The 15,494-nt window shown below is 39.7% G+C and overlaps 1 protein-coding gene across 2 annotated transcripts; it reads left to right on the plus strand.

Moving 5' to 3' along the window:
* The first annotated feature begins 1,283 nt into the window (after nucleotides 1-1,283).
* cry2 (cryptochrome circadian regulator 2) lies at nucleotides 1,284-15,428 on the plus strand. 2 transcript variants are annotated; one of them, XM_086163349.1, is made up of 13 exons: nucleotides 1,284-1,575; nucleotides 3,400-3,508; nucleotides 5,939-6,081; nucleotides 7,971-8,155; nucleotides 8,364-8,452; nucleotides 9,255-9,395; nucleotides 9,511-9,636; nucleotides 10,401-10,586; nucleotides 10,676-10,827; nucleotides 11,114-11,316; nucleotides 12,466-12,546; nucleotides 12,662-13,176; nucleotides 13,570-15,428. In XM_086163349.1, the coding sequence occupies exons 1-12, from the start codon at nucleotides 1,418-1,420 to the stop codon at nucleotides 13,162-13,164; spliced, it is 2,076 nt and encodes a 691-aa protein (XP_086019475.1). In that variant the 5' UTR covers nucleotides 1,284-1,417; the 3' UTR covers nucleotides 13,165-13,176; nucleotides 13,570-15,428. The 2 variants fall into 2 exon arrangements, with proteins under 2 accessions (XP_086019475.1, XP_086019477.1); XM_086163351.1 differs by lacking the exons at nucleotides 1,284-1,575; nucleotides 3,400-3,508; nucleotides 5,939-6,081 and adding an exon at nucleotides 6,484-6,655.
* Nucleotides 15,429-15,494: the final 66 nt, after the last annotated feature.

Here is a 15,494-nt window from a genome sequence, read left to right on the forward strand (position 1 = left end):
CAGTGCTAGATGTTTTATCACAAGTAAATCCTGTCTCACTGCTACCAAATTCAGTTTAAAAATAAAGTACAAAAATTGAATTCCCTAAAACACAAACTTTATTGGTCTCATTGAAACGGTAAGAATGGTTTACCAAGCACAAAAGGCACCAAGGTTCAGTTTGAGCAAAAAAATCTGAAGCCTAAATGATGAATCTAGATCAGCATCTCCCCAACCTTTTTTGTACCAGGGACCAGTTTTATGTATGAAAATGTATCCGCGGACCGCTTAGAGGTGTAGGGGTTATAATAATGTCTTTTGTCAGTTCTCAGTATTTAATCTGAATACTATTACATTTTATATTAGGGAATTACAATATTAAGTGCAGTTGTAGGGCAAAGGCGAAAACAGTTGTTTTTCAAAATAAGAACTGGAAGGTTGAAAAACTATAATTTGTACCAAGAAAGATTTGTCATATGCACGACATGGAAAAATGGTGATAATGAAAGTGAAACCCCTTCTTTGCTATCCAGATGGTATAATATAAGAGTGACACCATGGTACATAAATAAATACATAATAGTACAATAAAAGGCAGCATAGTAAAGATACAATAGAAATGACCAAGTGAGCTCCTTACAGATGTGGACACCCAGGAATTTGAAGCTGCTTTAAACTGGTAGCTGGTATGTGCACATTTTATCCTGTTTGGTAGTGGATTTCACTGAAACACATTTTCACCTCAGAAAAACTGATACAAAAAACTCATACAATACCACTCACTCAACATTTCAAATCAGCTATTTGACCAGTTTTGCTCATCAGGAATGTATGCATTAATTTTATTGTTGATAGTTTGATCTACACATAAGTGCCAGTGACTTTCTGGAGACTGTTTTGTCAATGCACACAGTCGGTCTAAAATAACCTGGCTAGGAACTGTATTTTTTTTCTTATTATTTAATGAAATGTCGTGCGAATCATGCCATTATATGTGATGCTCTTCTTATAATTTTTCAATTTTTCAGCTGGTATGCCAACAATGTTCATCCAGACGCGTGTCAACAACGGTCACGTTGGAATTTGTTTTCGCTGAGGTCATTACCGCGGTTCCCATCGAAAACGTGACACAGGTCTTTGCCTGTGTATTCTGATGCCGGCCTCTTGTCCAATAGGATTCCTTTTCGTTTTGTTAGCGTCGCTAGTATCCCGCCGTCGACCAATCAGCGAAAGGACACGGGCGACAGCAACGTGGAGCCACGCCCACCGCAACCCCCTGTCAACGCCTCTTTCTGTGTCGGAGCTCATAATACGGGGCAGTAAACTTTGTCTGGAGTCGCCTGGATTTTGTCCGTCGTGTCTCATCGGCCGAGATCGGAGACTCTATTTCGACTCGCATCTGAGGATTTTACTTTCACGATGGAATAAACGCGTAACCATGGTGGTAAATTCAGTGCATTGGTTTCGCAAAGGTCTGCGGCTGCATGATAATCCGGCGTTACAGGAGGCCCTCAATGGAGCGGACACCGTGCGCTGTGTTTATATTCTGGACCCGGAGTTTGCAGGCGCCGCTAACGTGGGAATCAACCGATGGAGGTTTGTAAATAACATCCATATGTATATGACAGAGTTGACACATCATAAACGTGAGTTAAATGCAATATTTTATCTGCACGAAAACGTATTAACACTTAGTGTGATGAATAGTCGTTGCTCTTAAATGTGCGGTGCTCGGGCTCGGGCCTCCGCTTACGTCAGTGAGCTAACGTTAGCTTAAAAAGAATGCTAAAGTCCTTTGAGAAAAAAAATAACATTTTCAAATTACCTTTGTTTATTGACATTGTCGGTATCGACATGATAATGGTACATTTTATTGTTCCGAACCACTATTTGCTTAGAGTCCGAGTGCAATTTAACTGCGTTGGCACATTTACAAAAGCTTTATTTAGCTATTATCAGCTAATGCTAACTTGGAAAAGCTCCACTTTCTGTTCGCTTAACTATTCCGCTACAATTTTGTGCGTAGTGACTTTACATAAGTTCAGTTTAACGATTGCAGCCAATGTCTTATTCATCCAATCGTATTTTTTAGGTTATATAATCGTAAGTAACGTGCATGTGGAATCAGTAGTGTGTGAGTAAAGAGTGCGTAGTGACTAACGATACTCTGGCCGCTGAAAAATCTTACTAACAATACAGCTTTGTATCCGAAATGTGGTTTGAAACTATATATATATATATATATATATATCTCGTTTAATGAGCACTATGCATCAAATTGTGGTCTTCTAGTGTTTACAGTGATCGTATGTGACGCGGTTGAATTGATAATAATTATCGTTATGTGATCGTTATTGATGTGTCTAAGTAGCATTACTGTATCTAATCATGATCTGGGCTTATATTATTCTAACACATGCATGAGAGGTAAAAGTGGAAACTAAAGAAAACAAGGTTATAGCAACAGGTAATGTCCATAGTATATCGAGGTGGACTACCTATTCCTAATCTTCCATTATTTTGTTTGTGCTTTATTTGCAAACTTTAACATATCTGTATCCATTCTCCGGGGTCCTGTTTGTTGGTTGGAGAACCCATTTACCATTTAAAACCACTTCAGCTTTCAAACAACCTTCAAGTTACAGTTGAATATTCAGCTCGTAGTCTAGAAAATGCTAAATGCTCTTAATGTGATGGTTAGGAGCTTTTCTCTTTCTACAGGGGCCCAATGTCAGATGATTATTATGATGATATTAGTCAAAGTTTTTTCCGAGCCTAGGGTGTCTTTTCAGTTCAGACAAAATTTTATAACAATAGGTTGTTTCGCTGATGCCAACTTAAATGTAATGGGATACATTCTTGATAACAGTTCAGTTTGAAGTAAAAGCATAATCACCGATTGTCCATCATAGTGTTTTTTTATTTTAAGGCAAATTAACGGGTACCCCTTTAGATCCCAATACTCTTGCCCAAATCTGTTTGCACATTCACAATTGCAATTAGAGGTCATAGCAGGTCTTTGTGTTTCGTTTACTAGTAGCAGGCATTCCTTCTCATACTGATCATACAATGATCATAATGTTGTTCCTCAACAGAAACATCCTTGCCCATTTGTGTCAGAATGGAGCGTCAAATAAAATGTTTTGTGTGCATTAAAACTTGGTCAGTTCAGGCACTTTTCAAAGTACAATGACTAGAAATAGGCCCTTCTATCTGTATTCATAATGATTTTTGTTCTCATACATTTTGGAAAATTCTCCATCCGGAATCCATCTTTAACCAGACCGTATTCCTGGGAGGGACCACTTAAATATTCTACGTCCTTTACAAATAGCACAGAGAAGTTGAATGTTTAACCATGGAATGGACTTACACTCATGTTTGAAATTTTACTCCTGAAACAACTGTGTCTACTTTTAGGTTTTTGTTGGAGGCCTTGGAGGACTTGGACAGCAGCCTGAGGAAGCTAAACTCCAGATTGTTTGTAGTCAGAGGGCAGCCGACTGATGTTTTCCCAAGACTTTTTAAGGTCTGTACTTGTCATTTGTCACCTCCCAGCATGTAAACATCAAAGTCTGCTGTCCAAAAAACCCTTATCAATGGAGGATAACAGCTGTGGTTTACGTCCTCTGCCTGGTTTGTGTTTTACATGAGCATAAGCTCACCCCACATTGGTGACACAATGATCGGTTGATCATCAATGATCATTTTAAAAGATTCATATTTATATAGAGGTTGCAGCTCTCATTCACCAAATCTGCCCTCACTCCAGCGTTCATTAGTTAATAGTTTCAGAGAACCTCAAAGTTTCACAAGGGGGAATAGGTCTCCTCGGGACAACATGAACAACTTAGACATTGTGTTGATGAGGCTATGTTTTTAGTTCAATTCCTGATGAAACCCAGACTTGAGAAGTGCTCAAACTGGCAGACAGTTTTGTGCTGTGACACATTTAAACAAAATATTTGAGGTGCATACATTGACATGCAAATCGTATGCAGGGCATGGTACAGATGTCAGCAAGTGTAGAACCTCATTGTTTTGGAAATTCAGGAGATACCTATTCATATACACTATGACTTTTCACTAAATGACTACAGAATTGATCTTAAATGTCTCAAGATTTGTTTTCCTTCAGTCTTTGAAGACTTCAGAGGTAGCTGTTTATTTTGCCTAAACCTAATTAATGCTTCAGAACAAACCATGAAGATGCCTGCGGTGAACCCTGAGAAAACATTATTGCCCCAAAGTGATCATTAAATAAGCTGCAATTGTGTATTTCTCTGGTTTAAAATAGCTTAAAATGCTGACATTATCATGAAAATAGATAATTGATATCATAATCTGAAGCTGTCAATTGTTGCTGCTCTAACATTTACCAAAAGTGTGTGTGTGGGGTGGTGGTGGTGGACATCAGGGTCCACATCGTAGGACTTTAATTAGGTCTTGATTTAACATAATAATTGACCAAATGTTGCAAATAAAGCAAATGAATGCATTAACAAGTGTGAATTCAAGTTGTTACGAACATCGTGCTACTTAATTTGTAAATGTAGTTTGACTCCTAAAATGTATATGCTTCTGTGCCCATGTCTGATGTGACTTTCCTGCGAATGACTCTGGGCAAAACCTTTTTTGCATTCCAGAGGACTATTAACACCCACTAAAGTAAGCAAATATTTTATTGGTGTATTTCAGATGGACCAATTTAGTTATTCCTAAAACCATAACAACAAAAATAGGTCATTTTGTACAAGCGGCATATGCACAAAGTGTAATGATCAATATAATCTGGCTGAATTCACCTGGTGAGAGCATGCAGGAAGTAAGAAATTACAGTCTCCAGTGAGTGTCAGTGGACTGTGGATGAGCACTGGGCCAGAACACGGTCCGACTACCCAGCAGTAATTTTCCAGCCCCGCTTCGCCAAAATACAAAACGATACAAAGATGGGATTAAAATGATTGCATCACCATCGACATGTTTTCAATCAGCATTGTGGAAAATGATGGACTTGACGAGTGGATCAGAGCACTTGAGCCCCAATACAAGCAACTTGTATGGAAATCTATGTCTCCATCTGCTCTGCCCGCCTACAAACAGCTGTAGGGAGATTTGCAGCACCAAACTCTTGTACTTTCCACCAATTCCTTGTGACTTTTTTTTACAAATCTGTCTCTGAATATTTACTTTGTTCACTTACATGTTCAACATTTGACATGCAGACTCAAAATGTTAACATCCCTGCAGTCCTTTTCATCATGAAGAACACTACTAGACTTTGAAGCCCAAACCCTCTGAAATCAGTGAAATAGAAATGCGTGGGTATCTATTTAATTTCATTAAGGTATCTGTTTTTTTAAAAAAAAAAGAAAGAAGGAATGTTGACAAACCCATCCTTTTATTTCAATTAGAGGATTATAATTCCTTATCTTAAAAAAGACTTGACACTGTTTATAGTGCTACATATTTAAAAAGAGTTTAGAAAAATCCATTTTTTTCAAATATGTGTCATAGTAATACATGTTTAAAAGGAAACATTCAGCCGATGTTCACATTTGTCCACAAATGTAAATCTAAAGGGAAAATATGACTAAAAATTTGAAGGAAAAATCATCTGACATTTTTTTAGGTAATCGGTGAACATCTGTGATGTGAAGATTTTGGTCCAGAAGAAGCCAGCAGCCGCTCGTACTGCAGCAGCTTGCACATAAATCACACCAGACACAAAACTCTGATTTTCAGTTCATTCGGGAACGTGAAAAGACATGTAGCCTTTATGTGTTACAAATGGTAAATTAGTTTTACAGTGATACCGAATACCTCACATTGACAGATGGATGTCACAGGCTGTGATGCAAATGCTGCAAGATCAACTGATTAGCGTCATCCTATTTATAAGCAGTGGGATTTTTTTCCTTTCTGACTTGTTGCTCATAACTTTTCTGTGTCACCGCAGGAGTGGCAAATGACCAGGTTGACGTTTGAGTATGACCCAGAGCCTTATGGGAAGGACAGAGATGGCGCCATTATCAAGATGGCTCAAGAGTTTGGCGTGGAGACCATTGTCAGAAACTCCCACACACTCTATAACCTGGACAGGTGTGTGTGGCACATTAATGTTCTCAAAACATTCAAGTATATGCTTCACTCACTAAAGAATTCACAGTTACAGGTGACGAAAAGGGAAGCCAAATGTTACATGATTATATGAAACCCAAAATAAGGAGCCCATAGCCACACGCACAAGCATAGTAATGCAGAAGTTTACTTATGTAAGCCCTCTTGAAACCAGATAATCAATTTCAGAACAGTCTACAATAAATCCAACACACTGTGTCATTCGTTGTGATTTAATAAGACTTTAAAGGTATTCTTGTGGATTTTATGGCCATGTTTTTCTTCTATAATCCAGATAATTTCTCACAGATTTTCAGCCCATTTTTCAGCTTTTCAAGGAATAACTTCACATTTGTAGCCAATTTCTGTGTCTGGATGCAAATAGTAAAATTATGTCACACGTTTTTATCTTTCAGTTAGATAGTATTCATTGAAAAGCAGTGTGTTTTGTAACAGCCTCCCAATGAATGCTGATGAGTTGGAGCCCTCCAGTGGTTATCTGGTTGTACTGTCAATCCTCACCCTGTAGAAAACGTGAGACAGGCCGGCAGATAGTGTGAGCATTGAGAGAAAGGTCCTGAAATGTCAAAGTCCGTCTGTTCAAACCTCTACACAGAGAGAGGTTGGCTCAACATGTTACAACTTCACTATGTTACATAATTAATTACAATATACATATGGATGAAGCAGGAGGGAGCTTAGCTTTGTGTGCGAGCTGGGCGGGGGTGGGGTGGGGGTGGGGGGTGGCTGCGCATGTGGACATGTGATTACTGTATTCGTTGAGGGAAGTCACCGTGAAGTGGCCAATAGGAGGCTTTGGCTGCGTCAAATCCACCTACCAAAGATCCAGAGCTGCCTCGCAGATATAGACGGGTTGTATAAGATGGAAACTAAATCCAGAGCTTCACTCTCTGTTCCAGTGGCAGAACAATGTGAAGCCATGCCAGCTCATAAACAAATAGCAGTAACATTGAATATTAATCCCACTTGTTTTTTTCCAATGACCACGGATTTTGTTGGTAAAGTATATTTTTACTAATCAAGCATTTGAAATGGCCTTTGATTTTCTGAAACTTTCCTTATTGCATTGGTTAAAACTGCTAAACTTACACGTTAGCAAATTCCTCGTGGGATTTTCCTTGGACATCAAAATCTGTCAAATGCATTTTCTTGAACACAAAGTCAGTCAGACATTAAACTAAGAAAAGAAATGTCAACGTCTCAAATGATATTTACCAGACAGTGATCCTTGCCTAAATGTAGGCCAAACCATTTCGGCTTTACAATTAATATTTTTAAAAATCCACCATGTAGGGCACCAGCAATGTTGCTTTATGCATGCTGCCTGACTCAAAATATAACTGATACCATAATGCATTTATTGTACTTTGTATTTGCGTTAACTGTGATTATAACAGATTAAATTAAAGTAAAAAGTAATGTTTTTTTTTGTTGTTGTTTTGTTTTTAAGACTATTACATAAGAGAAAAATTGGGAAAATTGCCCGAGTGAGTGAGTGGTTGTTTGTGTATGTGGCCCCAGTACAGGATAAGCGGCAGAAGATAGATAGATGGATGGATATCACATAATTAATAAATAAACACTTCAACAAGTCTGCTTTTTTGACAAAGACAAAATGGATTAATATGCAAAAGGGGATTCAAAACAAGAATTAAGATGTGCCATAATAACCAGTCAGCCCTGTCAGTCCTGTATCTCCAAATCGGTCACCATACCCAACTTTTCCTGGGCTCACCAGCCTGGTTGCCATAATGTGTCCTGCATTTATAGGTGATTTTTGAATGCCTCACTCATGTTCCCACTGAGTCATCCTTGTTAATCTGTATATGTACTCTTTTCATGTCCTGCAGGATAATAGAGATGAACAACAACAGCCCGCCGCTGACCTTTAAGCGGTTTCAGACCATTGTGAGTAGACTGGAGTTGCCCAGGAGACCCTTGCCCCCCATCACCCAGCAGCAGATGGACAAATGTCACACCAAAATTGCTGACAACCATGACCAGCTGTACAGTATTCCTTCACTGGAAGAGCTAGGTACGCGAAAAATGTTTTATTTAAATGTATTCGGCCTTTGTGTTTGAAATAGATCTCATTTTGCACCCCGTTCAGAGTCTGTCCATGGAATTTCTTTCTTTTGGCTCGATAATTACCTCCATAAGTGTAGACTTAACTTTTATTTTATCCTGCTTTTGCTGGACTGAGATGAAAAGATGATCTAATCACTGCACAAATGTATGCACAGGTTTTAGGACGCAGGGCTTGCCTGCAGCTGTGTGGAAAGGCGGAGAGTCAGAGGCCTTGGACCGACTCAACAAACACTTGGACAAAAAGGTAAACCATCTTATTTAGAAGACACACACACACATAATGTATATTGGCATGATTTATCATATGTTTTGGCATTTTATGTTGCTTCTTGTGAGTGTCACTGATAACTCTTATTGTCGAAACTGGACTTGCTTGATTTCTTGAAGCCCTCTCGACCCCTAATCCAAGCGGCCAAACTACTGAAAAAGCCATTTGGATGAGAGATTACATTTTTCAAAACATTCCAGCACCACAGTTGGATTTTTCTGCTGCAGCAGTTAGATTTTTCCAACCTATCATGGCCGTTGTTGGGATCAGGTCCAGAGCAATATATTCTTTTCCCAGTTCGCCAATATTGCAGTCCAATATTGATCTAGAAGGGTACAATGACTGACATACTAAACCTTTTGAATAGGTTTTCATCTCTGCATGTCAGTCATCTTTTTCCTTTTTAACTGTAGCTCAGTAACTCACTGTTTCCGCTTTCCTTTGGCAAGTTGATTTTTCTTTTTTAACATCTGACTCAAACCCCCTAGGTATATGCAATGAAGCTCAAAAACACATTTATATACAGTATGCATGTAACATGAGTAAAGTAAGAGAGAATGTAGGACTCTTGATGGAAAATACTGGAAACATGTGTGCCATTTCCATACTAGTAATAGAATTAGTACTGAAGAATTCATGTTGTTTATTCCTTTCCACTATTCGCTTTTAATTCTAGTTCTTGTGCGTTAAACCCAAAACTTCATTTGGTTGAAACACAGCTTACCAGCGTCTCAAATGAGCAAGAGTGTGTCCTTACCGTGGTGTGTGTTGTCTTCAGGTGTGGGTGGCAAACATTGAACACCCCCGGGTCAACATGTGCTCCCTGTACGCCAGTCCCACTGGCCTCAGCCCGTATCTGCGCTTCGGCTGTCTCTCCTGTCGGGTTCTCTACTATAACCTCAGAGAGCTGTACATGAAGGTAATATCACTATCCACCCGATACTCAATGCTGATATAAAAAATTTCATTTAATACATGTAATAACTTATTATCAAATATGTAATTGCCCCCTTTTCCCTCCCATTCTCCTTTAGCTTCGGAAGCGCTGCAGTCCTCCTCTGTCACTGTTCAGTCAGCTATTATGGAGGGAGTTCTTCTACACCGCCGCCACCAACAATCCAAACTTTGACCGCATGGAGGGAAACCCCATCTGTGTCCAGGTGAGTCTGAGGAGAAAACTTGGAGAAACTTTGTCCAGAATATCGTCAGTCTTCAATCCCCAAATACCAAGTATAGCAACAGCCTTTTAAAGAATAACTGTATGTGTGAATCAGTTTAGAAAGGGCAGCGACGAGTGACAACAGGAGAGAACGATAGCTTGTTCATTTTTTTTTCTTTATCCACAACATAGTAATATATACATTTTCAGCGTAGTTTTCCTGGAAAATCTTCGTTATTGTTGTCACAAATCCCACACAGATTTGCTAATATGATCAAATATGACAGCTTATAATATGCTGTTTGACCTGACACGCCATTGTTTTTTTTGTCAACTCTTGCATAATGAATGAGCATTAGAAAGGCATTTATAAAATGTGCTCCATCAGAACACCGCTTTCCACCACAAACACTAGTCATATTTGAAGGTGTGAATGAAACCACAGGAATTATAAGATAATTAAACATTCGAGTCTATTTCACAGTTCTTTTATTAGGTTGCACGGCATTTAGCCTTCATGATGTTGAAGAGTGATTAAACGGACTTTATTATCCAGCATGGACTTCAGGATCATGATGAAAGAGTTGATTGTATAATTTGATTTGTCCAATCCTGCTTCGTTGTGTCCCTAAGCTTTTTATTTTGAAACTTGTCTGATAGGTTTAACCTGTGTAACCTGTGTAACTGTTAATATGGGTGGTCATCTGTAACCATTTGGAAGCAAGGAGACAGTTGTCCATATATCTCTTCCGGGCTTATCTCCAGATCCCATGGGACCAGAACCCCGAAGCGTTAGCCAAATGGGCCGAGGGTCGAACCGGTTTCCCCTGGATCGATGCCATCATGACTCAGCTGAGGCAGGAGGGCTGGATCCACCACCTGGCCCGACACGCTGTGGCCTGCTTCCTCACCAGGGGGGACCTGTGGATCAGCTGGGAGAGCGGCATGAAGGTAGAACACTAAAATATAGTTGTTGCTGTGGGGATGATTTATAGTTTGCATCAAGCAGTTGGTTTGTACACGTTTGTATATGTCTGCAGGTGTTTGAAGAGCTGCTGCTGGACGCTGACTGGAGTGTAAACGCTGGCAGCTGGATGTGGCTGTCCTGCAGTGCCTTCTTCCAGCAGTTCTTCCACTGCTACTGTCCTGTGGGCTTTGGAAGGAGAACTGACCCATCTGGAGATTATATCAGGTATGCCTTACTCTCATTACGATACACAAGGACTTTTCTGTTATTTGGATTGAAAATCTTGTGTTTACAGTTTCAACTGATGGGATGTGATATGGTCTTATTGTTTGTTTGTTTGATGTGTTGGAAATTTAACACACCCAAAATGCTAGCATCTGGTTTTATATAATCTGAAGAAGACTTCTTACATCATGTGAAAGTCCTATTCATGGCTGTCAGCTTCATTTAATTTTGTTTCTAGAGCAGCAAGTAGTGTAAATCATTTGGACTTTTTTAACGCTTTCTCCAGGCGTTATGTCCCCATCTTGAAGGACTACCCGAACCGCTACATCTACGAACCCTGGAACGCCCCTGAATCTGTCCAGAAGGCAGCCAACTGTGTGGTTGGAGTGGACTATCCCAAACCGATGATCAACCATGCTGAAGGCAGCAGGCTCAACATCGAAAGGATGAAACAAGTTTACCAGCAACTCTCCCACTACAGAGGCCTTAGTAAGTCATCCGGCTCACTGAAAACCATGTGGGACAAAATGCAAAAAAAACTAAAAAAAAAAGAAAAAAAGAACACTGGTTAAAATAATTACAAAAAGCACCTGTCTTCTAATAATTTTGGACATTTCTTTTAAATACTGTCCCCCAATATCCAGTTATTTTTATGAAAATCCTGTGGGTTTCTTACTTTGTTGACCTACTATGTTGAACCACATATGTGATGGTGGTGGTGTCACATCACTGTCGTGTTTTCTTTCATAAGTGTAAACCTGCTGTTGTATGTTTTACCAGCTGCATTAACAGCTGATCAGGCAATTTTAAGCATGTAATGAAAGTTACTTATTGTTTAACTAATACAGCAATGTAGTTTAAGTTTTCTTTCTGATTATTTCCTGATTTTTTTTTTTGGTTGTTTTTTTACAAGTTTATTTTCCAGAACTGTCAAAAACGTCAATCTGCGCTTCCAAGCTGGATATTGGTTGATCTTAATCGCTCAGTTGGTAGAGCATCAGACTTTTAATCTGAAGGTCCAGGGTTCAGTCCTTGTTTAGGCAGAAGACCTTTCCTGACTGTCCCCTCTGGGGATTGATAAAGTATTACCTTATTGCCTCATAAATTACTATAAAAGCTACAACTGCAGCAAATATACAAACCGCAGATGCTCAGAGTGACTTTATGGTCAAGATAAAGAGGTTTTAACATATTTAAACATCTGTTTAGAAAAACCTGTCAGCATAAGACCTGAGAAACAATTGGTTACTGTTTGACTTCACTCACACACAGCAGATGTTGCCATGGGGACAGTGGCAATTCTCACACACATCAGAACCATTTTCTGTCAACAATTAGATGTATTTAACCTGAAATAATAGCCTAGATTCAAAAACATCAGTCTTCATTCAGTCTTCTCACAGTGAACACGAGCATTGCTTCTTGGTGTAAAGCGAGTTCTTAATCAGATCTAGCTCTTCTTTTTAAATTTACGAGAAAGATCCTTTTTCCCTAAAGCTGTTTTACTTTAAATTACGCAGACACATACATCAAATTGAACCGATGTTCAAAAAATGTCACAAATAAAGCAAGCAAATACTTGTAAAGATTTCAAGCCATTATATTTTTCCTAATCCAATGTGCGTTTGTGTGTGTCAGGTCTGCTCGCTTCAGTACCAACAATCCAGGAGGAGGCAGAGCCACCGATGACCGACGAGTCCCAGACGAGCAGCGGACCTGGTGGGGGAAAAACTACACACCAAATGTCCCTGAATAAAATTTCACCTGAATAAATCTTGAATTCATGAAGTCAGACGGAGCCATTCACATTCTTTATATTTTGCCATTTTCATAGATTCTCCCCCGAGAGGTCTTGTGGACGAAGAAGCAGCCCCTGACTCATCCACCGTTTGTATTTCCACTACCTCTGCCACATATCAACAACTTGAGGTGGCAGTATCCAGTTTTCAACCACAGGCTGATTCGCACATACCAGCCTCCACAGCCGTATCCTCCACGTCCGTGGGCCATCCACCAACTGCAGAAGCTCCTCCCACCTCAGTCGCACCGCCAGCCCAGAGCCACCTGTTCAGGTCAAAGCCGTCCTCTCCGTCCTCGTCCTGTCCCTCATTGTCCCCTTGCCCCAGTCCGGCGATGTCCCAGAGTCAGACGCCCTCCTTCGGGCCAAGGAGAAAAGGCCTCACCCACAAAATTCGCCGCAGCCAGAGGCAGAGAGGCCGCCAGAGCTGCGCCTCAGTAGCCAGAGAGTTTGGTGGCGAGGAAAAGATGGAGGAAGATGTGGAGCAGGAAGAGGATAAAATGGAGGAGGAGACTTCTGGAGAAGCTGTGGGACATTAGCAGTGACAAAAGGTCAGATTTACCTGAGTAAATGATAATAAATAAGGCTGTTTATGAATATATATTCTTGTCACTTACAGTCATGACCAAAAGTTTTGAGAATGACCCAACCATACACCTAAAAACCCTGAAGGAACAGACTTTGTGAAAGTGTCATTCTCAAAACTTTTGGCCATGACTGTATTGTCAAGTATTTTTGACAGAAACAACATTTTTTGGGAATTTTTGCCTTTGCCGTCAAAATAACAATGATTTAGAATGTAGTTTTAAAGGATGACTTCTTTCCTTTTTGATTCAATACATGCAACCAAATTGCCATCAGCTTTTTTTTTTTTTTTTTTAAAGTCTCATTTCCAGAGCCTCAAAATACTTTTATTAATGCTTTTTTTCCTGTTTCCTTTCCAGGACGAGTTTATGAACAGCTCTTCACACGTGGTAACTGAACTGATGGGGGGGCCAAGTCCTTGATACACGGTCAACATATAAATCAAGCATGTATACGAAAAAATGGACGCAATTAAAAAGCTCCCTTCCCCATATTTTTTTCCAGGCAGGAAGAATGGGTCAATACTGTGTTAGTCATAGATATGCATTGGCGCATTATCGCTTGAAATTTTGTAATAAAAAGAGCCCACAACGAGTGTGAGAACAAAAATGATCCTCAGCGGAGGAGTGGATGTTGCAACATCACAAAATCATATTTACAGAGTTCTTGTACAGTGCCGCCTTTGACGCTCACACAGCTAACAAGGATAAATGCCATGCAGCGCAACTCGAAGCAAAACCACATTGAAGCGGCACAACATGGCTTGGCCGCCAGCAGCAGCGTGCCTCTGCTTGTCCTCCATAACAACGGGCTGCTACAAGGACTCCATACTTCACCCACCATTTCACACCAGACAGGGACTGTGAATTCCACAAACTCATTTGATAAAGCAATGTATTTAGATATTTTGCAGATTTATATAAGAATTTGAATTGTCGGGCCAAGACCAGACTTGCACAAATTTGAGGCAGGAGAGATTGCCAGCCGATGGACTGATTTACTGCCCCTCTGTAAAATGTATTCCTCACTTTATGTTGTAGTTCCCCTTCAGTGGCTAAAGGAAGGAATTCATTTCTATATTTATGGTAACTGTTGATATAATGAAAATATGGCACGAAGGGTTATTAGCCATATTTTTTTGTCTGACAATTTTAAATGCTGCTTGTTTTGGATTGAATGTAGTGGGAAAAAACATGTTTCTCTCCCCATATATTTATCAGTTCCTATATACAATATTGAAAACAGAATCCTGTCTTATTTGTGGTTTGATTTGAAGGGGGTTTCACAAAGGTCAATTCAGGTAAATATTTTGAATGTTTATTTCTTAAATTATCACATCTTTCTTTTGAGGTCTCAGAAAATCTTATTTGTGTTTTTAAAGATTGGTATGTCCTTTTTTTTATTTTTCCATTACAAACTGCAGGCCAGAGTAAATTGTTCTATTCACTGTGATAAATAAAAATGCTGTGTTTTTTTTTACACCTAAAAAGGCTCAACAGATCTCCCCAGGTATAAAAAAAAAAAAAAAAAAAAAGTGAAAGTTATTTTTGAAATTTTAGGGATCCGTTTTAATGGCACGGAAGCTTAATCACAAAATATATCGTCGTGAGGAGCAGCATGAAACAAATTGCATGTGAATAGATAGGTTTTATTCGAAAGCGACAATCACTGAGGAGCTTTCAACCTGACTGCTTCTTAGACTGACTTGCTTCAAACCAAAGACGGGTGCCAAGGTATGAAAAAACACAACTTTATATGTGCACGAGCTGCCGCAGCGGTTTGCTCTGACTTTGTGAAACTCCCCTCAGTGTTGTGCGATGGATTGCAGTCAGTAGAGATGATGTGCTCAGGTGTCCTGCTGCTGTTCTCGGCAGGTGGGAATCCTAGAAGCTTATAAGACACCAAACTGGAAATATTTTATTCGGGGTTCACCAAGCTCCCTTTTATATTCACCCAGTTGAGACTCTTGGGGCCCCGTCTGGCCTGCCTTCAGGTCCGAAAAGCTCATGGTTCCCACTGCTTTTGAACACAAAACAGGCTCAGATGCTTCTAATTTACTGCACATTCCAACGAACAACATGTTGCAGAGCGTGAGAGAACGTGTGCCTGGGAGCTGTTGCTACATGGATATTTATTTGTTTGGTTTCTTTTCTTTTTTGTATTGTACAAAAAGAGTTTATTTTCATTAAATTTGATGAGGGAGTTGGGATTGAAAGGATCTTGTGGCCTGCCTTATTTTTGTGTTTGTTTCTTTAGTTCATATCTAAATTATGATACACATATT

Source organism: Fistularia commersonii, chromosome 17, assembly GCF_037954325.1.
Source record: "Fistularia commersonii isolate RoL2024-O1a breed Wild chromosome 17, RoL_Fcom_v1.0, whole genome shotgun sequence".
Taxonomy (NCBI): Eukaryota; Metazoa; Chordata; class Actinopteri; order Syngnathiformes; family Fistulariidae; genus Fistularia; species Fistularia commersonii.

Excerpts from the sequence above, each read along its gene's own strand:
- cry2 (XM_086163349.1), top strand. The coding sequence starts at position 1,418 with ATGGTGGTAAATTCAGTGCATTGGTTTCGCAAAGGTCTGCGGCTGCAT. Across the intron at positions 9,396-9,510 it reads TCAGAGAGCTGTACATGAAG|CTTCGGAAGCGCTGCAGTCC; the intron begins GTAATATCACTA and ends ATTCTCCTTTAG. Across the intron at positions 10,828-11,113 it reads CCATCTGGAGATTATATCAG|GCGTTATGTCCCCATCTTGA; the intron begins GTATGCCTTACT and ends CGCTTTCTCCAG.